Genomic DNA, 23,113 nt, shown 5'->3' on the forward strand with positions numbered 1-23,113 from the left:
GCGTGAATGAGAAAGCTTCTTCGTTTCAGCGCCTGTAGTTCCCGAATGTCCCGTGCCGTCTCTAGAACAGTGTCAAGCACGCTTCGACATGTTGTCATCTGCTGAAGGGCAATGGACCAGATTAAATTTCCGACGAGACTTTTTCCAAAAATGTTAGCGATCTGCGCCCTCCTCGCTTTTCTGGCACCAGCCGCGGTTGAGGTACTTACCCGTTTCGAATCTGGTATGATGAAGTACTCAGTGGATCATCCTTGGTTGTTTTGCAAGCCATGTCAGCGAGCTCCAAGCCGATAGTCGCAAAATCGATCCATTTGCTCTTCTTTGCTGCAGTGATAATTCCACAAGCAAAACTTTTGAGTTTCAAGGACTTCAACGTTTCAGCGTTGTCATACCCTGGCCAGCATAGCCCATCGAAATGGAATCCATAATAGGAAGCATTTGCGGGAAAGCTACGATGGGATTGGTCCTCCCATAGAAGGACGTTCTCAAACTTCTCTGCAATCCAAGACTTATTTGAACCGCTCGACAATTTGACTTTTGTCAATGCTGAATGAAGCGCGAAAAGTGCATCGTTTGCCGCGTTTGACGAGCCACTCGGATAAACATTCATGTCCGGAATGCCAAATTCAAGAGACTGAAAGACAACTTGATATGAGTAACGAGGTTTAAGCTTGGCAAGAAAGAGAGTGCCCGAAAGATTGTATGGAGAGCTCTCACGGTCATCTTCCACCCGTGCAACAAGGCACTGACGGATTCCTGGAATGGGAGCCAGCATCTTGGTAACTGTGTTGACGAAAGACCGGCGGGAAGGTCCATTGGAAGGACATGCAAGCACGATATCATGTCCACCAAGAGCACCCCACAAGTATTGCGCATCTCTTGGGTGACCTTCGAAGTTGAAGTCTTGTGGCGAACGATGGATTTCGTCAAGAGCACCACTTGCCCTTGTCATGTCGAAGGGACCGGCAACAATGCAGGCAAGTTTGTAATCCGCCCAGGTTTTGAGGCTAATAAAGTGGTGCGGTGAAAATGAATCCGAGTCATAGTGGCTAACGGAGGTTTTATGCCCGCCGTCAAACACGGTGGACTTGTTGCGGCTCTCTAATTCGCTGATCTCGACGGGCTTGGATGTCATGAACTGATCATCAAAATCGGGATCCACGTCGAGGTCTTCCAAGTCTTCGAGTTCAGGAGTTGAGGATCCGTCAAGTGTCTCGGTAAAACTGGACGGTGGAGATATGGAACGGTCATAGATGGCGAGATTCTCCTTGCCATCCACTTCGGATGGCGGTAGAATGGTTGCAAGAGGATGGGGTTGCGAGCCAGCCCGACGATACGCGAAATCGAAGCTGGAAACGCTGCTGTAGTCGGTTTCGGAAGTCTTTTGTGTCCGCGTACCACTTTCATCTTCGTAGGGGCACCAAGGGGCACCATCGATGATGGAAAGGTCACTGTAGTCGGTTCTGGAAGTGGCTTGTGTCGATGAACTCGTGTTTCGAGAGATAGGATCTGCGCCCTTGTAAGGCGGTTGGACTCTCTGATAGGATGCTGGACCAGAACCATGCGAATAGGCGTCGATATGGTTGAAGTCGCTCTGAGCCGCCGGATTCGTTTCTGCACTGCCTTTGACTTTCGACCTTCTATTGATAGGAGTATTGTATCCCACCCAACTGCTCAGACCAAACGATTTAGCTCCAACCCCAGGCACGTAATCCAAGTCAATATCAAAGTGAGACCGAGAGATAGGAATCACCGGAGTGAAAGAATTTCCGCGGTGATGGGGGTGCTTTGAAGGGCTTTTGTCGACCTTATCATCGCTCTTGGATTTTTCGAGGTGAATTGAATCTATGCTTGATCTTGGCGCTGGATCCGAGTCGCGATTCACATCATTTTTGTCGTCCATTGCCGCAGTCATTCGTTTAGGTATAAGGAATGGTAGGCTGGCAGTGTGATGAGCGCAATGGCGAATTGTCCCTTACAAATAAGCGGCGAACAGCCAAGAGTTCTGCTGTTCGTGCATGTCAGCTAGCAAGGCTGAGTGTGGGAGCCGCAGCACATGCAGACAGAGATACATGCGTCAATCGCTTGCAGCCGCGAGCTACCACAGACAAAGTTCGCACCAGGAAACAGAACTTCAGGACGCTAGTGCGACAAAAATCCAGGCCCGCGACGAAAAGAAATCATTGTTGGGCCATCTCTCCGTGAGGATGTGGGTTGTGCGTGGCGCAACATTTCGCCCCAAGTCCTGGTCGGCGACATGAGGCAGAAGCGAGGCAGTACTCACGCATGTTGACGTAGAGCAAGACCCAGCCCTACCAGCGAGGAGCCAATCAAAGTGGCGGCAACATCAGGCTGAGGATTCTTCAACTGCGCCTTTTCAGTCACACACAAAGCGGAAGGCTTAGCCACAACTCACATCCTCTAGGCTCCGCAGGCGATGGTCCTTTGTCTCGATCAACTCCATGATTTCGCCGTCTTTTCCTACCACTGTGAAGGGACGGAGAACCTGGGAAGCCACGTTGTCGACACAAAATTCTGGCCATAATGAGGGACCGCACGATCGCTGTCGGTTCAAGCCACGGATCAAAGAGACTGTCATCTGCGAACCGTATTTGCTCGTTGCTTCGGCATTCGAAACAACCGTAGAAGGCCATCCAGGACGCGCCCAAAATGACAAAAGGCGTACCCCAGAGAAAGACAGGCCGAGTCCTATTAGCAAAAGTCGTGGCATAACGGATGAACGGGAAGAGAAGAACACCGACAAATGCGCCTGCGCGCGTACGTCAAACTGTAATCTTGCTTGCTCAGTTGCTTGTTTTTTGCTTGCTTTGAGATGTGGAACTGAACTGCAGCAGCGATGGCTGGTCGTTCCAATGATGCCCTTTGTGTGTATTCTTCTCTTTCTGTCGCCGTTTGCGCAAGACGGCCACTCTAATGGAGCATTCAAGCCTGAACCGAAAACTTATAATTGAGTCCGACTTTCGGCAATAGGCTTCAGAAAATTGCGGAAATCAATGGCCTGTCTGCTATTCAGTGAGATGAAAGCCTTGTCGCATGGATTTGAGAGCGAAGACAATTCGAAGGTAAGAAGTAAACCAGTCGGAGAGACAGTGTATAAAACCAACCCTATGAAAGGCCAGTGAGTGTAATCCAGAACATCCAAAGCCGACATGACAGCATCCCAGATACACACCTTGATTTCCAAAATCTCGACCAACGCCATCAACAAGTCCACCACTTCTGATCCAACCCCTCCAACAAATCCAACCCAACGCCAAACCAGCTTTTCCGCGGATCCACCTCCAAGAGCCACGGACGCGTCGTAATCATCCAAATCGCCGCCATAGTCAAGACCCCACACTCATACCTATCCTTGCCCATGACCAGCACGCGATCACACCTAAAAACAATCTTCTCCCTAATCTGCGAGCTGATGGCTTGGAACGGGGCGAAGCGCAACGACAGCGCCTTGTGCATGCTGCGCTCGGAGAACGGCATGTCCTTGGGCACAAACTTCCACTCCCAGCAGCGGCCGGCCGTGTCGTAAAAGGCGAGGTCGCCGCGCATGCCGTAGCCGATCGTGAGCGGCCAGAAGTGGGCGGTGCTCCACATCGTGAGGACCGTGAAGCAGCTGTGGGCGCCGTGGTTGGCGGCGAACTTTTGCGCCGTCGCTAGGAGTGGCTCTAGCTTGTCCGGGTCTGTGAGACTGACGCTGAAGCCGTGGTGATTCAGCGCGATGCGGTAGTCGATGAAGAGGTCGGGCGCCGGGCGCCCGGGTTCTTCCAGTGCGGTGACAAAGGCTTCGCCGAAGTTGCCGTAGCTGGGGCAGATGACGCCGCCACGGTATAGGTAGGCCAGCGTTGGACGAATCGTCAAGTCCCATTCGGCCGGCATGCGCTCAAAGGGGGGCTTCCGTGGGTTTCTTCTGAGAATGTCGTCGACGGGGGCCCAGTGCTCCGGCGGACGCTTAGCATTGCTGAGAGGAGATCGGGCATCTGGAGGCAGGGTCCTGGCGCGCGCTTCTTGGTTCATGATTAACGATTCCTTGAAGAGGGAGCCTCCGGGCGTGGCGAGGAAATCATCACGCTTGGAGGCGGAAAAGAAGAGCGTCGTCATGTTGATGGCGCGGCGCATGTCAGTGAAGATGCGGTGGTCGCAGTCAGGCGTAACGTGCAGCCATGAAAGCATCTTGAAAGTCTTGGTTGCGCATTCAATGCTGGCTTGCATGTCGGAGGGCTCGCGGCGCATCCAGTAGTCGAAATCCCAGAAGATGGAGGTGGCTTCCTCCCAAATGTCTGGAGCGTTCGCTGTCAGGTCGGAGCGGTGCCAACTGTCTTTGAATGCTACATGTCGTTAGCCACTTGTCCTGTGTTCGTCGTCAGTTGCTTACCAAAGGCCTTTTCCTTTTCCACCTGAGTGTCCCACTCGTACGCCATCTGTTCGTCGAGGGCCGTCGGGTTGTCGGTCGCGGCGAGCTTCGTTTTTCCAATGCTCATGGCCTGTAGATCGTATCCCGGATCAATCAGCTGGTAAGGAGTTTGAGGCTTCAGACCCATCGCCGTGTTGCTTTGGATCAGCGTGAGCGCGGTTCCCACCTCGCTCAATCCCAGTAGCCTGCCGCCGCTTGCCACTTGTTCTTCAAAACGTCCTCCAAATGCCAGCTTACCGTACTCCTTCATCGCAACAGCAGCTCCGCCAGCGTCGCCGAAGTGATTCCGCATATACGCTTTGAAATCGGCCCATGTCTTGTGTCTGAACCTTTTCACGGGAAGACCAGCCTCACGGAGCTTCCTGATCAAGCGCGGATCAGGGGCAGAGATTCCCGAGCCGTCCTCATCCTCATCTTCATCGTCGTCTTCGTCCTCGCAGTCGGAGTCAAAGTCGAGTTGTTCGGGGTCAATGTCGTCGACAAACTTGTCGAGATTGAAGCCGCCATTCCCGGAATGTTCCATTATTTGGCCCTGGTCTGCCAGCATGGGCTTATCATCTTGCTCCTCCTCTTCCTCGACGTCGCTGATGCGCAGATTATCGAGCGCAAGACACGTTTTTCCCCACGGAAACAAAATCTCGTCTTCAAGCCTGTCGGCCTCGGTGTATGCCAGCTGCACGGGCAATTTCTCTGAGAAACCACCAGCAAAGCCCGAGCGAGCTTCGTCCAACGTGACGGCTCTGATGACATTTCTTGTGGTGCCGTCTTCGAAGCTGTCGGCGATGCTCATGCCACCGGCTTCAATCTCTTCGGGGAAAAGGTCGCGAACTCGGCCAGTTTGCGGCTCTAACCTGACGGTGCGCAGGATGGGCATGATGGAGCGCCAAAAGTCCCTGGGTTTGTCGCAGCGCAGAGCCTTTATGTATGCCGTGTGGACCGCATCGTACAGGAAGTGAAAGCTTTCGCCCGGGTCGAGGTCCCAGACGCAAATGTCGTAGTAGTCCCTGAATCCGAAGCTCCACTTGCGCTGCCTGTCCAGTTCTTCGAACAATTCCGGGCCGAACTCTTTGACAATGTTCCACTCGCCTCTGCTGGCGCGGCCAAGGCCATTTTTCTCTCGCAACAGCCAGAGCTCGGCTTTGGGGGGCTGAACGAGGACTCTGCCTGTCTTGACATCGCGAGCAAACAACACGACCCGGTTCGTCATGAGTGCCAGATACTGAACAAAGCGACGCGAAACAGGATCATCGCGCTTAACGTGACCGCAGATAAAGTTCCGCGCCTCCATGACAGCGTGTTTTCTGCGTCCTGGCGCATTCCTGGGAGTCTGGTGGCGTCCCGTCATCTCGTCGGCCTTGTCGAACTTGTAAAATATGAAAAAGCCCTACATGCGGTCAGTCTCATTGGCCAAGCAAAATGCACGACGAGCCTTACAAGAATCATCAACTGCTTGACAAAGTGGTCCTCGCCCCACGTTCCCCACGCCCCGGCCGGAAAGTACTTGTAAAGGGCGAGGGCGCTGAGCTCGGAAAACTCGTCCCAACTCTTGCACAGCTGAATGGCGTCCCCCAAGGAGCAGTCCTTGGCAATGACGGAGAATGGCAGCCACCCGCTGCGCGTCATGGCCTTGTTTAAGGGATAGTTGTAGATCCACTTACCGCACACTTTGACGCGTATCTTACGGACGACGTACTGGCCCGAGTGGTCAATGTCGCCAAAGTCGACCAGAGTGCTATGGCCTTCCTCAGTAGCAATTTTCCTTCTTTTCTGAACGAGAATCCTCTCGCGCTCGGTTTGGAAATGACGAGGGATCGCACTTGCAATCATTCCTGCCGGCATATTGCGCGGCTTCGCAACCTGATCTTTCTCGTCGTCGTCTTCTTCTTCGTCTTCGCCGCGTCCCAAGTCGGCGCACGCGTCGCGGATCTCCTGTAGACTGGGCTGCTCCATCTTGAGGCACAGATCGCGCAAGTCGGTATTGTTGACCTCCTCGTCGGCGAGAAAGTCGTAGACGCTGTTGGCACGCAGGGCAGCTGGAAGCAGTGCGGCATGGGAGAGCAGCAAGCGGCAGAATAGAAGATGCTTGATTTCAACCACTTGGCCAAGCAACATGGTGACCTCGCGGTCGGATAGGGGCGCAGTCTTGAAACCCGTGGGGTTGTCAATCGTCCCGATGGCTGTCAGCCCTCCGGCTCTCTTGATCTCCTCGCCCTCCTTCAAACGATGTCGCATCTCGGCGGCGGATTCAATGTGCACGTCTCCCGGCTTTGGCGGCTCGGTCTTTGGTTTTCTGGCCTGGGCCTCCTGTTCTTTTCTCTTTGCATTCCTTTTCGCGCTCTTGCTTTTTGGTGGTTCGATTTGTTTGGATTGTGCCTTGCTGCCATTGATGTCCTCCATGGGCTGGCGTGAGCGCTCCTCGTGGCCATTGACAGCCATATCTGCCTTTTGCCACAGGAAGTGCTTGATGAGATCAATGTAGTTGCCACGTTCATCCTCGACAACATCTTCAATGGGATCCCACTCCATATCGTCGCTGTCATCTTCGACGTCGAGCTTCTGGCGCTCCCGCCATGCCTGATCCAAGAACTCCTGCTGCCTCTTCTCCTCCTCCTTCTTGCGCAGGTCACGCATGCGCTTCTCAACCTCCTTCCAGTGTCTCTTGAACAGCGCAGCCTCTTGTTTGACCTTTTTCTTTTCCGCCTCGCGTTGTTTATCCACCTTGTCCTCGAGATGGCGGACCCAGTTGAACCACTTGCGTTTGCTGCACATCACCTCGGCGGTGCGTCGCTCGAGGCGTTCGAGAGCGCGGAGAACCGAGGCCTTTTGGCCCGACAGCTGATCGAGGTATTGTTTGTGGCCGTAGTCAAAGTCGAGGGCGTAGAAACGGCTCGTGTGCAATTTGCGGGCCCGGATCACCCTATCCAGCAGCGCGTGGCGGTAGAAGAGGTGGGTGTGGAGTTCCTTGAGTTCCTCGACGTGGTCAATATCCCAAAAGAAAATCTGATTCAGCGATTCTTTCGTCTTCTTCAAGTATGGAGGGGGATTGGCCACGAGGGCGTCGAGCTACGCGTTACGCCGCTTGTAACCCTTGTATAGGCCGTGGGCCTGGCGGGCGTGGAACCGGCAGAACAGGCCAGAGGCATAGCTGTGAGCTGCCCCGGTGCAAGGACTCTCGTCGGAGAGGTTTAGAGCTTGACATTGGGGTGCCATGACGGCAAACTGATGCATGGAAGAGGTGCAATGGTCAAGAGGGATGTTGAGTGTCGGTGGTGATAAAATGCGGAGCTCAAGGGAGCTTGGGCCAACATCCCTCGACGCGTCAGCGCGTCCTCCCGGCCTGGAATTATCCATCCCGCTCGACATTCAACCTTCTTTTGCACCAACAGGGGCAAATGTGTCGCTGTTTTGTGACTCTTCTTGTGATGCGTTGGGCTGAAAAATCGCTCGACCTTCTCTACAGCCCATATTTCCGCTATCAGCACTTTCGGTTCCCCGCGCCAGAAAATCGACCCGTCAAGACATGCATCCAGTCTATTTACTCTGTGCAGGACCAATTCCCGGCCCCTCAGGAAAGCAAAGCGCGAAATTGAAACAGAGCGCATGGCGGCTATGGCCGGAAATAACCTTGTCACTCGAATCTAGAATAACAAGGCGACTTGGTCGACTTGTCTCGCAGCTTTACAGTCGGGGATGAAAGGGGAGGGAATGCTGACAAGAGACGCAACACTTCGCAACTGTTCGCAAGTAAACGGCCACAAATCGGGTGGCTTCTGATCAGTTGATGCTTCAAAAATGGGCAAACCAAGAAGAACTTCCTGAGTTCACGATGGGGAAATTTGTGAGCTTCCATGGCTGTTCTATACGACTCCCAGGGTCGTTAATATTATCTTCACATGCTAACTGATGGAGCAATCACCGCTCACAAAATCTTAACCAAAACCTAAATTCAACAACGCCATTTTTTTTTCTGCAACAAGCACCCTCGCGCAAACTATCCCCGCTCACATTGCGCCGTCAATTACATGCCAGACCACTGCATCCACCTCCGCTATTCCGATATGCTCGGCTGCATTGACAATTCTCGATTCCGCGATGCGAAAATGATCCGTTGCTTCGACAGCATCCTGTTTCGCCCAGGAGCCTTCTTTTCCAATCAAACGCCACGTCATCTGGCGGTTGCCGGCATTCCATTGAATCGGGACCAAAATTGCGAATTCAGCCCTTCGGTAATCCCGGCCGATACTGTCGTAACACAGGTTAGATCGCGTAAAAGTCGAGACCCGCGGAGGAGCAGCGCTCATGACATCTCTCGTGAGGGTGAACGCGTCGGCGAAGACTCTCATCATGGGTCTCCCAACTCCCATCCTGGCATACGTCTTGCGTGGGATTCCAGTCTAGAGTGAAGCAGACACGCTATTTTCTTCGAAGGCGCCTCAGCATGTCGTGGATCTCGTCAGGAATCGCACGTGCCGGGATGACAGGTTCGCTCGGCATTCTGGTTGGGGATTTGGTCCAGTTGTCAAGATGAGGGATCGGATGGTCCGCGCCGATAGTCGACGATTAGTTCAGGAGTTGAAGAGAAGATACATAGTGTTTTTTGGTGCTTGGCAGATATTACCAAAAGAGTTGGAGTCGAGGATCTGCTACGCGATGAGGAAACAGCAGAGACCGTGCTTCTTGTATACCCTCGACAACCCTAACAAATGGAAGCGACTTCTCAAGCCTACCGCTCTTCTGAAGTTCGATTCGGTACTACAGCCATCGTTTCCACGACGCTAGGCCGTGGTTTCCCTCTCGCCAGGAGACACTTCATGGTCCAAAAATGGACGTGTGTCTCCCTGACCCATGGAACTTTGACCACACTTCGACGTTGCAATCCCTCGACAACGACCAAGATTTTTTTCGCTTCGAAACCATTCCATATCCGACTGGACGATCAAATTTTTATAATCGCAGCTGTACCAAGTCATTGGACATGTCTCTTTACTCTCAGCCACCGCCCCTCCCTCTCGTCCCATGCAACATTCCGTCATTCCTCAATGGACATCGTCAGCCTCCTCATCATGGACCCGCAACTCCCCCATCCTGCGCTTCAGCGCCATGTCTCGACTGTTGGCCTTCCTCCGCTCTTCCCTCTTCTCCCGAGCCTCGCCCCTGACTACAGCCATCAACCGGCTGAACCGGTGACGAGTCACCTCCCACTTGCTACCCCTCGCTTCCTGACGACTTGGTAAAGTGTCGCCTGTCATCATCCTACCCGTCGGCATCTCTCCTCCTGCCATCGGCGGCGGCGGCGGCAGACAAGTCGGCATGGCCGGAGCGGGCGCATCTCCAGGAAGGGGAGGCAGCGGCCGCATGAGCGAGGCGGCGAGACTGCTGCTCATGTTCCTGCTGGGTGAAGCGACAGTGGCGGCAGAATTGTCATTGGCATCGGGACCGATGTACACGGGCGCCAGGCCCTCGTTGACCAACGTGCTGGCTTGGCTGAGGCGACTGGCGGCATCGGATTCGGGGGCGGCGGCGTCGCTTATGCTGCTGGAGGAGGACTTCGGCGTGGCGCCGACGGGCCTGGTGAGAACGGTTGGCGGCGCGGAGGACGAAACCGCGTTGGCAGTGTGCGAGGGCGTGGTCTCGAGCCAGTGGTTTACGTAACTGTCGGGCTTGTCGGTATCTTGCGGGGTGTTTGAAAGCGCGTGATTGTGAAGGACCTGGCGAGTGAGCGCAGATGGCGGAGAATCGGTGACGCGCGAGTTGGGGCAGAAAGTGTGTCTCTCGGTCATGTTGAGAGTGTGAGAGCGCGACACAGTGAGAAGGGAGCTGTTTTAGTGTTAGTAAGTTATTTGGAAGGGCAGGCCACCATCAATTGCGCATGCTGTCTCATTGGGACAGAATCAGCGTGTCAAGCTTTCGGAGACTTACTATCGCGCGCCCTGTTTGGGGCTGCTGGAGAACAGCTCGAGGAGAGGAGAACGAACGAAAGACACGAAGCTGCCAGAGATATCAGCACAATGTCTTCAGTGATGTGGGATGAGAGAGAAATCAACGAAACTGTGAGCAATGTGCAAAGTCTGTTCAGAATGGAACGCAGGCTCGCGGCTGACAAGACTTACCAGAAAGTAACTCGAGGATTGGGGAAGTTTTGTCAAGCACAAAGAGACCTCTTCGCGAGACTGATGTGTCCGGGGAGATCGAAAGAAGACCCACAAGCACAATATTCTGGATGGGCTGCGTGCCAGCGGGCCGAAGCAGACGACAATAACTACCCACTTCGTTGCTGTAAGATACGGTCAGCCAGAACGACGGTCAGTGATTGAGTAAAGGGACTTACGCCGGTCTTGGTGGCCTGCTACTCGGCCTTGAGCTCGCCAAGGACCGGGACCAAGTCCACCACGAAGCGGTATCAAAATTGGACAGTCGAACGGGGTTGGTAATCGGGACGAGGGAGATAGACGTTGGACGAGCGAGATGTCCGTGAGCTGTTTGACGTGATGAGATCTCAAGTCGAGGAAGGGTTGTCGTGCGCCAAATGAGATGGAGTGCTGGTGGAAGATGGGCTTGGTGATGGGACGGTAGTCGTGGTCGGACCGACGGGGGGTAGTAACTCATGGGAAACACGTGCCGGGCCGATATGCGCCGACGTGTTGTTTTGGTTCTGAGATATTGCGAAGTGGTGGGTGTTTATTTGGGTTAGCGTGGCGATCGAGAGGGAGGTGACTATAGTGTCCTGCTGCACAGACTCCCGTGGGCAGACTTGATGTCAAGCCACGCAAAAAGCATCTTAATCTTCTAAATAACAGTCTCCACTGCTTCTTCTAGAATTAATTGCTGATCAGGTGTAGCAGACACTTCTCCTTCCATAATCTCTTGACCCTCTCCGCCATCGATGTCCCTCATGTTTCTCCGCAGAGTATTTTCGTTGCCTCGATTCACGGACTCGCGTCAATATAGGCTGGTCATAGACCTCCGGTTCCGATGATCTCTCTTGTCGAGCTCTGGCTGCTTAGGCATACCCGGAAGTCAACATTCGCTAGTCAAGCTTCGCGAGGATACATCTGTGGAAGCCATCCGAGAGACATGGGGGGCAAACAACAAAGTGGCATCCACACAGAAATCAGGGTGGAAACCTCACGCATTTTTCATGTCTTCATCACAGTCGGTATGCCAATATGCACGGCCCTGTCTCACTCCGGCAGGAGTAAACATTGCTCGGAAGGCCAACATCCATCGCTGCCATCCTCAACCTTTAGCGATCCTCGGGGTCTCCATGGCAGTATTCTGACATATCAGATCTTTCCAGACATGCGAAAATGTCGACTGTCTGATCGTCTCCGCCGCAGCTGGCTCCAAGGCTTCCAGAGATACACTTCACTGGGAAACAAGGAAACCGTAACGGATGCCCATTGTCGGAGAGAGTGCACACCAGGGTCATGGACCGCTGGGAAGGGGAAAAGTCCCGGCTTGTCGCCCCAGGCGTTGAATTATTGCAATGGACACGGAAGTGGGGGGGGCTTTGGAATTCCGACTTGGCCGATTATCACGTTGCAGGAAGGGTAGGCAAGTTTCTTTCAATGAGCTACGAAAAGGACGTGGCTTGAGATATTCAGGTCTTTGCTTGCATTACAACAAGCACACATTGTTTCGATTACTTGGTCATCTAAAATCTTCTAGATTCTTCTTTACGGAAACATTGATTGTTCCATGCTGTTCCCCTACAACTGAGCGATAAACAAAGGGACCGGATCAACTGTGGAACAAAAAGTCGCAAGGAGAGGCAAACCGGAACGGAACTGCTGTTCTCCCTCCTACTGCGCATGGTTTAGGCCTGCGCGCTGGATATGTTTTGACATGAGCCTTTTGACGTGAGCTTCTGCCACTGCGCTCTCACAGGAGACACAGGGGAAACGAAGTTGTTTGTGCGGCCTACAGGAGGCAACATGCGAGGTGGCGAGACGTCCCACCCCGGAGCACGCCCAAAAGCTGGTACAAGAGTGGGCAGAATGGTGTTGGGGTCCGGAAGGCTTTGCGAAGGGTTGACTGGCTTTCTCCGGATAGCTTTGCTCGTGAGCATCATTGACAAGCCTGAACCGACCTGATTGCTGTTGTTGACGAGCACGGGTCCCGAGGGCCCTGCCGTCTTGGGAGGCGAGTCCGACGATCCGAAGAAGTTGGGGATGCCCGCCGCGTCTGGCAGCGAGAAGAACTCGGTGGGGATTGAAGACGCGGTCGAAATCGATGCGGGCGAGCTTGAATCAGGTGAGGCTGAGGCTGCGCGAGGAAACGGGGTGCGCGGGCGACGCGGCACCGGTCTAGCGATTACGGATGAAGCTTGTCTGTCCGCCATGTCAGTCGCGGCGCTGCCGCGAGAAACGAGGAGGAACTTACTGGCAAGGCTCTTAATGGCCTGCTTGGGGTTGTGCCTCCGCAGAAAAGCGCGGAATCTTTTTATCGGCCCCTTGTGCTTGTCCAGAGCGGCCTCAGCAGCCATGATGGTGTCGGCTTGACTCTCCCAGTTTACGAGGATGCTGTCAATATTGGACCTATTGAGCTGTGCCGAGGGGGAAGAGAAGTTGAGTTGAGAAGCCATTGTGAAGAGATCTGGTTTCGATCTTGCCGGTGGTTCTTCTGGGTTCTGGTTCTGCTGCTTTTGGTTCTACTAGTTCTGCTCCTGGTTTTGCTGCTTCTGTTGCTGGACTGTGTGGAGAGCTCGTCAAATGGCGAGATTCGCCTTTTTAAACAGAAAATCAAATTAGAACAATAGCATTGTGAGTGCTGAACAATGTCTGTGTTGTGTTGCTGCGTTGTCCTGTCAGAATGTGGCTTTGTTCACCTTCGACGCGGGGAGATATTTTCGCAACGAGCTGAATGCCCCATTGATGACTCCAGCAAACAATTTACCGACTTCTTCCTCAAGCAGTCATTTCCTGCGATCTGCGAGTCGCTGGAAGGCGGAAGGCGAAGGGGTTGCTGAGTGTTGGCAATTCGTAAAGCTACTTGCTGTGCCAAGGCGAATCGCAAAGATATGGACAGCAAACGAGGGGAGCACTGCAGAAGGCGGTGAATATGCGCTGGTGAAAGACGCCTGCAAAGATGACTTCAAATACTTGTCAGTCCAAGAAGTGACATCATGGATGCGCTGCTATCTAGAGCAAGACGTTCGTCTAAGATTCTCGAATTTCACGGGACAAACGAGAGACCACTTTGGACACAGCACGGAAACTTCAACAGGTTGGGCAAGTTGGGCACGAGGGAGCCGTAATGTTTGAAAACCCCGTCGATTCAAGTTCTGCTTTTAGAGAGTGGTGAAAGCAAGATGTACTCAGCCTAACCTGTAAAGCCTCAGACCACGTGCATACTTCCGGAAGCAATGATGCTTGCATTTTCCCCCCAGTTCAATCCATGTTTCCCAGCTGCGTGTGAATATAGAAGCATGCCTCTTGCTGCCGATACTCAGTTGGGCCACTCGTAGATCTTGAGGCCCTCTAGATCCTTGACGGTGAAGTCGAAGTCCGGCAGGGGGATTTCCTCGTCGTCATTGTTGTCCTCGAAATCGTCACCTTCGTCGGGCTCAACCTGCTCGTCACCTTTCTCCTGGGAGAGAGTGACGCCAGTGGCGGGCTGAGAGCGCGGAGTCTGGCCGCGGCCGCGGCGTTTGTCCTCCTTGGAGTCGTTGGTGTCGACCTCGCTGGGGACGCTGGAAGAGGGAGCGACCATGCGGTTGAGAGAGAATGCGAGCGGCATGTTGTTGACCCAGTGGACGCACTACTCATCGTCAGCACAGGAGCCCGGATGAAAGAGGTCCAGGATATACGGGAAGTCCGTTCTCTGCGACAACCCAGATAGGACGCGTCCAGATGGCTTGCTCTGCGGTCAGCTCGTAGCGCTTGTCGAGCTGCGATCCTCTGTTAGCAGGGTCACAGAGCAAGCGGCCAGGTCGACGCACGACAATCTCCCAGATCGGGTGAGCCCTATGAGGCATGGGCGGGCTGAACGTGCGGTCCAAGTTGGAACGGTCCCAGTAGCCATATTCGATAGCAGCGTAGGTGAGGGTCGTAATGGCGGCGAGCACCCACGGGTCAAGGTCTCTCACGGTGGAGTAGGTCCTCAGAATGGAGCTCTGGCCGATGCCGCCAACCTGCTCGATGTTGGGTTCGGTCATGATGATGATGACGAGGGTGAGTGAAAAGGTGTTTTTTGTCGTTGGTTTGGTTTGGACGTGCGTGGAAAGTCGCCAGCGGCTTTTGTAGCAACGCGTCTGCGCTGGTAGCTAACCGCCTGGCCAAGCTCGCGCATGGAATTTGAGAGAGCTTTTCAGAGCCTTTTCAGATGAGACACTACAAAGTCTGCGACGCTGATGGTTTATTTTTTCGTGCCGTTTACTCTCAGCAGCATGTTTCAGCGGTCTGGTACTCCATTGAACCGAATCTCTGCAGCTGAGCTTCGCGATTATGTCACTTACATGACGCAAAGCTCTATAGATCTCCTTGCACTTCCGGATGAGTCTGTGCAGCGATTTTGACCTACCTTTTCTCTTCTAATCCATGCTAATAATACTACTTTGCGGTTTTGGGGAAGTCGTTGCTCCACGATGTCTCTGATTGCTGGCGAGCTTGCGGCAAATAGTCTACTAAAGCAGTAAATCTCTACGAGGACTATTAAAGGGCGCAAATTGCCACCAAATCCAATGTCGTAGCTCAATATGAGAACCTCGAATGAGTATCATTTCTCAGTGTCTCGTTGCAGAGTGGCTTGACCCGTAGGATGTAGTCGAATCTTCCACTACCAAGGTGTTTGACAGCAACCTCCTCACGCATTTCGATTTTTGCAGAGCTACTCCTACATGATCAATGGAAGGGCTGTCGTTCTTGAGAGTCTTAAGAATAGTTTTGGTTTCTGTTACCAAGACAAGGCTACCTGCAATGGACCAAAGCCACGAAGTTCATATTTCTGGTCACCCTCAGCGAACCCCACGACATTATACTCCTTCACAAGTCAACATTTTTGCGAATAATTCCAGCGTGGCCAGTACTCTCGCAAATTGCAGGTCCGTGCTCAAGTGTAGCGGCGGTCTATTGATGTCTTCAAAGTGAAGTGAAGCGGCATACCTTCGGTGGTATATAACGTCGACCCATCTCCTTCGGCGTCCTACTCCAGACAACCACCACCTCATCTTCTTCAAAACGCTCTCGACTACCTCATTGTCGACCGTATCCTCTCTTCGTCAAAGCATCCTCCCTACACACCACCAGCCGTACGTCACATGCTCCTCCAGCGCGGTTCACTCCTTAAGCTGACACTGATCGACAGAAACACATCGCCCGCGACCTTCATTATACCCAGACCTTCACCATCACAATGGGTCTCCGCAAGTCTGTCTCCCGCTGGTACAAGATGAAGCGCATCGCGGCCCGCGTCGACCGTGAGCGCTACACCAAAATGCGCAGCGGCACGTACGACTTCTCCCTTGAGGGCACCCCGAAGCGCCGCAGCACCCGAGACCATGACGCGCCTCTGGTCCGCAAGCTCAACTTTGCGAGCGACACCTCCTCTCCGCACTCCGATGACGACTATATCTGGGGTAACTTCGACTACAGCGCCGAATGCGGAGACCCATGCCTTTGGAACGCTGCTCGCATCGACCAAGACTTGGAGGAGCAGGAACACTGCACCTCGCTCATCAGCCATGCAAGTACTGTTCGCTCCGGAGAGCTAGAACAATGCCTCGAAGAGCTGCCGCCGCTCAAGGCCTACCGCTTCCTGGGCCTGCGGGACTCCGAGCCGCGCCACGCCTTCAAGACGCCCCTGTCCGACCGCCCTCCTTCTCTTGAGGACTTGCGTCCGCTGTCGCCTCTTCTCTTCGATTTTCAGGACGACAGCTATACCCAATCTGCCCAGCCTGCTCGCGCCGATTTCACTCCTGCCGGCAGAAGTCACTCCAACGCAGCTGTGAGCGACAACACAATTGAAGACCAGGAGGCTCCTGAAGCCAGTCGTGCGCCGAAGAACGCCGACAAGAACTAGGAGGAGTTTGACCCGCGGTGGAATACTTCACTCGTGGCGCACTTTCATCAGGTGGTCTGGAATTTGCGGATGGGGAAATGGTCACTTCTGGGTCGGAGGGCATGTGATTTGGGTTCAGGATTTCGGGCCATGGTGCAAGTTCAGTTCGACAAGATGGGAGATTAGATAGCAATAGGACCTTGCTTGAATCAAGATCAAGAAATGAATACACTATGAAGCCGTTGACGAGGCTGACTTTGTGTGGTGTGCAAAATGCGAGTGATATGATGGAGGTGATTGGAGTACATGGTAGCCCGAGCAGCGAGCGCCCTCTCGCTCTACCCTCCGCCAGACACTAACACCCCTGCGGAGTCATTTCTTCTTGTGCTGATAGCCATTCCCTTTCCCCAGAGCTGTGATACTGCTGGAGCTGCTCGAGTGCTTTACGCTGCCGCCCTCCAATCGACTAGGCGGTCGTCGCGTCTGCGTGCCTCTTACACCCAACGACTCTTCGATTCCACGCGCGCCGCATGCCCGTAGACTCCTTGTCAACAAACGTCAAGAAAACCCAGTTTTTAAGCGGACGCGAGTGATTCTGCTGGCCCATTGCCAGTCCAGTGAGTTTTCCTCCACGAGACTTCGAGAAGATTCATCGCCAACGCTAACAAACAGCCCCAGCCTCACGATGCATCCAAACCTCGTCCTCCTCCTAGTGCTCGCCATCGTCGGCGCGATCGGCTTGGTGTCGGTCTTCTTCTGGAAGCGTCTTGCCATTGCTCGCATGCAAAGGTATCGTGCAAACATGGAGCTGCGGGAGCAAGTCCGTGCTGCCGTCAGAGCTTCCGGTCGCGCTGCGACGGCTGCTGCAGGCAGTACGCAGAAGGTCACATTTTCCCCACGCTCTGATATCAGCAGAGACATCTGAGCTGACGATTCTACAGCCTACCTCTGACGCGACCCATGCCTCACCCGTCCGCGGACGCGTGCGCTTCAAGGACAGGCCCAACGAGCCCTCAAGCGTCAGCGCCGCCAGTGCTACCACTGCTTTCTCCAGCACTACCGTCGTCCCGCCCCCTTTCACACCCAAACAGTCGCCCTCTAAGCGTGGCTCTCATGCTGGTGGATCACCTCAGAAGAGCAAGCCCGGCGAGGGCATGGTCATCGTCCTCGATCCTGAGCAGATGGAGAAAGACCTTCGCCCTGCCGGTCTGAAGTGGAACAAGGCAGCTCCGTCTGCGGCCGCTCCGTCCGAGACCTCCTCTACCAAGGAGTCTACGCCCAAGGAGAGTCCAGTCAAGACATCTCCATCATTTAAGACTTCTGCGGCCAAAGACGGTCCGATCAAGGTATCTGCCACCAACGACTCTGCAGGCAAGCCAGCGCCGATCAATTTGTCGCCAATCAAAACATCCACAGCTAAGGAGCAACCCAAGACGACTCCTACCAAGGCGTCTACTACCAAGAAGCCTGCAGTCGAGAAGTCCACCACCAAGCAATCCACCGTCAGGTCGTCTACGGCAAAGGATCCTACGTCCAAGGAATCTTCCAGGAAGTCCTCCCCCACCAAGTCGTCCATGGTCAAGCAGTCGTCCGCCAATGCGCCTCCGCCAAAGTCGCCCGGAAAGCAGGTCACGTTTTCAAACAGACTCATTGCCACCCAGCACGACAAGTCCAAGTCTGACCCCGCCCCCGACAGCCCGACCAAGTCGAAGAAATCATCGAGCAATGGTAGCCCTGTCGGTTTCGCAGGTATGGAGGTGTTTGGTGGCGGAAACTATGATCAAATGGAGCAGGGTCGTCAACAGTGGTAGGAAGTCGCATCATCCACGTTATAGATATGAAAACCGTGTGGGAGAGCTTTCCCGGGTAAGAGATGGCGCTGCGCAACACGTGTGGGTGGAAGTTCTTTGTTGACGCCGTTTCTGGTTGCTTGGTTCAGATCCCCAACACAATCAATGACTGTTTCCTCTTTCTTTGTTTCAGAACCAGTGGCGTTTGTTGCCCAACGTGCTTCGCTTGCATTTGCATTTCCACTGATTGGGGCGGCGCCATGGCCCACCATCATGCCCGTAGTTCAATTTGGCGAGCTCTATCCCATTTACCGGACCAATACCACCCTTCAGCCTCTCGGAGAATTTTTCCTCAGTCCAGGTGGTTCTTCGCGCTCTATTGGGGTACGATTTCCATGGCCTCGATCCTCGTAAAATTGCCAGCCGGGTCTTTGGATTGAGAACAATTGATTTTCCCAGGGGAAACAAAACCGCTTATGCTCAAAGCTTGAAGGGATCACTTCGATGGCTTGTCGAAACGCAAGTTGTTTCGACAAGCAAACATGTAGAGAAGGATATATATCCAGCCCGTCTCGACATTGGGGGGAACATCTACAGTTGGCCCGCGCTGGCCGATTGTTGATATGGTCCATCCAGCTGTGTCAAAACACGTGCGGCATCGACGACCGCCGACCTGCCAAGCTGGCGTACCGCGTGTCGCGTGCCGGTGGTAGACTTCATGGTCGTTGAAGTGGTCTGTGCATCTATTTTGGTCAGCGCCAAACTCCATCCTCGGTCCTCCAACCTCAAAACCTCAACGCCTCTCGACTGAGTCCATATTCTACCTGCTGAGACCATCAGTATACTCTCTAAGAGTCCTCTTTTGTTCCTTAGTTATATACACGGCACCCATCAGCCAGTTGAGCTCCAGCCGCTGTTCGAGAAGACTGTCGGCCGACCAAGAAGCGATTCAAGATGGCCATCCGCATTATCGAGGGTCAACCTGTCCAGTTTGGTAAGTTCGGAGTCATCTAAAAGCGATTGCCGTCTAACAAAACCAGTGCACAAGGTCACCGGCGAATCTGCCTACTTTGTTGTCCGGTTCGTGACGAAAGAAGGTGAGCTTCGCAGTTCAAGGAAAAGTCTCTCCAATCTAACGCCGAGACAGCATACAGCCTGCTCAATCAAGGCTTCGCCAGCAAATACGTCGCCGGAGGTTCGGAGGACGATGCCGCCAACGAGGCCTCCGCGCACTCTGGTGTCGGCAACGCCACGGGCAAAAAAGGTGGGGTTTCCGCTGCCAGGCGAAACCTCTATCATCTAACATCGAGCCAGGAGAGACCAAGGCTACCAAGTTCGAAGTCTGCGGCAGTGCTCTCCACCTCTGTGAGATCCGCAATCTCATCGCGACTTCGCTCGCCAAAGTCACTTCGTCGCCCGCCACACTCGTGCCCGACATCAACAATCTCCATCTGGCAAGCAAGACATGGAACAAAACTATCATTCAGCAGTGTCCTGAAGTCAAGCAGCTTCTTTTCCAGTTCCCCATGTCCACGGTCGGCCTCCCCTTCTTCGTTTGGCCTGAGAGCCCTCACATGCCGATGTCAAGAGGCAACCTTCTCCTCGCGGAGCGATACCGAACCAGTGATGGGCAATATCTAGCCATCCAATCCCGGGCCGTCAATTTCAACACCGCATTCAAGCACGTTCTCTTCCGATTCAGGTCGCAGGTCCCCGGCGCCAATCCCCGTGTCAATGACACAGTCAACATCAAGCTCGGACATGCCAGGGGTGCCAACTCCTACTGGATGACCCTATCCAAACAGCGTGTTTTTCCTCACATCATCCCTCGTATCATCGACTCTGACGAGTCAAAAGTGGAGATAAACGTGAGGAACAGCCACAACAGCAAGTTCGATCGCGCCATCTGCGACCAGTTTGTAACCCATCCCCCAGTCAATGGCATCAGGGTCACCTTCCGCGCTAAGACCCACATGCTCAATGGAAAGAAGAGGAGAATTCTGGAGGGGATTGAGCCCACCGGTGTGAGGGTCCGGCACATTCTCCACGCCCTTCTGGACATTCTGGTTTCCGATGGCAGCGCAACGGACCTCAGCGATCTCTACGAGCTTCCAAGTGCTGCAAATGAGGATGAAGGGCTGGATAACTTGCCTCCTCTCCCAGATGACGTTGACGAAGACCTGCACGAGCCGGCGGTAGATAGCTCTGATTCCCGCTGAGTCTCCAACCCCAGCGATGGCCTGACTCTCTCACCAGAGGCCTCACAACATTGAAGCTTCTTTGAAGGTGGGGTTTACTGGCAATAAGAGACATTGATTTCTCCTCTCCCTTGTGCTGGAAAGGCTCGATGAGCTCGGCGACTGAAATAAGAATGTGGAGTGCTGGTATTTTCTTTCTTCTTTGATTTGACCGCTTGCCTTCCTTGTACGTGTATAGCATTGGAAAGCACTCTTGTTGCTCATAAGATACGCTGTCCTCGGAGTAGCTTTGCTTTTCTTTTTGGCTTTTTTGAAATCGAGTTGCTTTTTCACTTGTCTTCCTTCTAGTGCAGCGTGCTGCGTGACTTTGCGGGGGGCAGTGATCCCGGTCCAAGAGCTCGAGGCTCGAGGTCAACTTCCTGCCAGGCTCAGTCATGGCAAGCCGACTAACTCGTACTGGATGGTTGTCACCAATCAACCTGCAGTCCCCGGCATTAACGAACTAGACCTATTCCACGTCGAGGTCAACAGAAGAGCTTTGCCCCCCACATAGCTTCGCTGAACGAGCCCAAGGGAATCAAGGTCTGGCATGTCCTCCGGGCCCTTCTCAACGCTCTGCCGGACGATGGTACTTGCAACGAACATCACGACCTCGAGTAGTTAAAAGTGCCTCTACAAGAGCAGTTCCATCCAAAGGCTCATCCACTGGTCCATTTGCGGCCGGTACCCCTCGCAGAGAAAGGAGCTCCATGTCCATAAGCGCTGGTTCTTCCACCTCCGGCACTTTTCACAGACCTCTACAATAACGAAGCCAGCGAATCGAGCGGAATCGATGACCTGGAACGTGTCAGGAAACCGCATCAAGGACGTCTGGCCCTGCGAGATTTTCACTACATATTCCAGCTTTCGGTTGCAAGAGACCCACGTCTCCCTTCCAAGTCGGCACTTGAAAGACCTCAAAGGTTGGATGTGGTAGCAGAGCTCTAGGATTCGAATGGTTGGTTCCCTTTTGTTATTTTGGTCTACTTTCATTCCATGTGCGAAAATAGCGCTGGAAAACACTCCGCATCTTGTTTGCAAGATGCGCCGTCCTTGAAGAAAGTTTGTTTTGTCCTTCGAACTTTTGCAGTGGAACAACACCACCAATGAATTTGTATTCTCTCTTACTTGCTTGATTTTGCGTGTGACTGTAATGCTTGACGTGGGAGGGGAAATCGCGACCGAAAGGCTCTGACGCATGTCTGGCTCTGTATTGAGAGGTCTTTGAACGAAGGCCCTCTCTGCGCCATGACCGGCCAGCTCTCCTACTTTCGCCCGTCATCTAACAGTCAAGGCGTGCATTGTTTGCTGACATCCATTAGCGCTAGATCTGGACCGGCTGAGTACCGCATTTGATGCGTGACTGTCTTGACTTCCGCAACAGCACGTTTTCGACCATTGACCAACAACTCCCTTTGCACGCACCTTGTGAGATTATCAAACCAAAACAGGCGCAGAGCTCAAAGATGGCAACTTAAATCGCATTCAGGCCACCGCGAACGATTCGCGAAAGATAGGAGCACACTGGACGCTTTGAACAGATTTGCAATGGGACATATTTGGTCAAGGGACAGCGTTGCTACCACCTTCTCAACAGCTAAGCTCGGAATAGGAACTTTGGTTTTGCTTTCATTCTATTGCGACCGTTTGGGTGAATGAAATCAGGCAAAGATAACCGAAAGAAGCGCGCGGCAGGGCAGACACTGGGCCAAGAGTGAAGCACCAAAAGATTCTTTGGCGGCAACACTCATACTTCATCTTCAGAGATCTTGGGCCGTCTTGGTTGTATTGAGATCTCTGCAGCAGCGACGGACAAAGAATTCACATTCAAGGGGCTCTTTGTCGATGTCGCAAATCAACCTCGTCAACACAAACTCCGCGGCAAAACGACAAAGAAGACGACTTCCAGAAACACATCTCAATAGCGAGACATCTCCATTCGACCACTACTCCCATACCGAAATCGCCTTCCTTGGCGCTATTGACGCCGACCATCTATCCTCTACCCTCCAGCCTATAAAAGTCGGTCGCATCGACGCCCAAACCGACTTTTTCCTCACCAGCACAAGCTACTTCTCTCCACTCCAACTTCTACAATCGCTTCCAGCAACCTCAACAAACAATCAAAATGGGCCGCAAGTGGAATCCTATGAAGAACGACAACACCAAGTACTGCACCGTCATGTAAGGTAGCCCCTCGCGGCACCTCCACGACGAGTGCGGCGACTCCGACGCTCCTCGACACCGACGATCCAGCCAATTCTCCTCGATTTCGACTTCGACGACTTGGTGGTGGGGGGCAAAGACAGGTTCCGGGGTGCAGGGATATGCAGCATGGATTCGATGCGCTGCTGACTTGCGCTGCGAGGTCGCCGGCTTGGGATACTCGACATATCTATATCTAAAAACAATAAAAAAGGGGGACGCTGTATGATGGTGGAGAGAAAAATAAAAAAATAAAGCAGTGCGGTCGTTGCTCATTCAACATGGGTGGCGGCTGCGCTTTACAAAAACTTTGCCTTGAGCTTTGCATGCTGTGATGTGTGACTTGAGATCGTTTTCAGCCTTTGAATCTTGTGCTGCATGGCGCAGAGAGAGAGCAGCATAGCGGAAGTCGCTCTTCACAGACAAGAAGAAAGGGACTGATGACAAGAGCAGGT

General features: G+C 53.5%; 8 protein-coding genes across 8 annotated transcripts; 3 read left to right on the forward strand and 5 right to left on the reverse strand.

Annotated features, from left to right (window-relative positions):
• Positions 1 to 205: 205 nt before the first annotated feature.
• Positions 206 to 1,915, reverse strand: IWZ02DRAFT_437294 (uncharacterized protein; the record flags this gene model as incomplete). The annotated part of the gene is made up of 1 exon (XM_066766604.1): positions 206 to 1,915. One exon carries the CDS (start codon positions 1,913 to 1,915, stop codon positions 206 to 208), a length of 1,710 nt encoding a protein of 569 aa, XP_066618103.1.
• A 1,307-nt stretch (positions 1,916 to 3,222) lies between these two features.
• On the reverse strand, positions 3,223 to 7,492 carry IWZ02DRAFT_386339 (uncharacterized protein; the record flags this gene model as incomplete). The annotated part of the gene is made up of 3 exons (XM_066765462.1): positions 3,223 to 4,220; positions 4,784 to 5,813; positions 5,864 to 7,492. Coding segments are annotated over 3 exons (3,657 nt in total), but the record flags the coding sequence as incomplete, so codon positions are not given.
• Positions 7,493 to 9,465: 1,973 nt separating this feature from the next.
• On the reverse strand, positions 9,466 to 10,209 carry IWZ02DRAFT_494725 (uncharacterized protein; the record flags this gene model as incomplete). Its single annotated transcript, XM_066770057.1, has 1 exon — positions 9,466 to 10,209. One exon carries the CDS (start codon positions 10,207 to 10,209, stop codon positions 9,466 to 9,468), a length of 744 nt encoding a protein of 247 aa, XP_066618105.1.
• Positions 10,210 to 12,245: 2,036 nt separating this feature from the next.
• IWZ02DRAFT_437298 (uncharacterized protein) lies at positions 12,246 to 13,013 on the reverse strand (the record flags this gene model as incomplete). Its single annotated transcript, XM_066766605.1, has 1 exon — positions 12,246 to 13,013. One exon carries the CDS (start codon positions 13,011 to 13,013, stop codon positions 12,246 to 12,248), a length of 768 nt encoding a protein of 255 aa, XP_066618106.1.
• Positions 13,014 to 13,876: 863 nt separating this feature from the next.
• Positions 13,877 to 14,585, reverse strand: IWZ02DRAFT_437299 (uncharacterized protein; the record flags this gene model as incomplete). Its single annotated transcript, XM_066766606.1, has 2 exons — positions 13,877 to 14,188; positions 14,238 to 14,585. 2 exons carry the CDS (start codon positions 14,583 to 14,585, stop codon positions 13,877 to 13,879), a joined length of 660 nt encoding a protein of 219 aa, XP_066618107.1.
• A 1,196-nt stretch (positions 14,586 to 15,781) lies between these two features.
• On the forward strand, positions 15,782 to 16,447 carry IWZ02DRAFT_494728 (uncharacterized protein; the record flags this gene model as incomplete). The annotated part of the gene is made up of 1 exon (XM_066770058.1): positions 15,782 to 16,447. One exon carries the CDS (start codon positions 15,782 to 15,784, stop codon positions 16,445 to 16,447), a length of 666 nt encoding a protein of 221 aa, XP_066618108.1.
• Positions 16,448 to 17,111: 664 nt separating this feature from the next.
• Positions 17,112 to 18,237, forward strand: IWZ02DRAFT_494729 (uncharacterized protein; the record flags this gene model as incomplete). Its single annotated transcript, XM_066770059.1, has 2 exons — positions 17,112 to 17,309; positions 17,368 to 18,237. 2 exons carry the CDS (start codon positions 17,112 to 17,114, stop codon positions 18,235 to 18,237), a joined length of 1,068 nt encoding a protein of 355 aa, XP_066618109.1.
• A 933-nt stretch (positions 18,238 to 19,170) lies between these two features.
• On the forward strand, positions 19,171 to 20,435 carry IWZ02DRAFT_437302 (uncharacterized protein; the record flags this gene model as incomplete). Its single annotated transcript, XM_066766607.1, has 4 exons — positions 19,171 to 19,210; positions 19,257 to 19,313; positions 19,364 to 19,480; positions 19,531 to 20,435. The coding sequence occupies 4 exons, from the start codon at positions 19,171 to 19,173 to the stop codon at positions 20,433 to 20,435; spliced, it is 1,119 nt and encodes a 372-aa protein (XP_066618110.1).
• Between the last annotated feature and the right edge of the window lie 2,678 nt (positions 20,436 to 23,113).

The sequence above is a fragment of the Phyllosticta citriasiana genome, assembly GCF_038021145.1.
Source record: "Phyllosticta citriasiana strain CBS 120426 chromosome Unknown IWZ02scaffold_19, whole genome shotgun sequence".
Lineage (NCBI taxonomy): Eukaryota > Fungi > Ascomycota > Dothideomycetes > Botryosphaeriales > Phyllostictaceae > Phyllosticta > Phyllosticta citriasiana.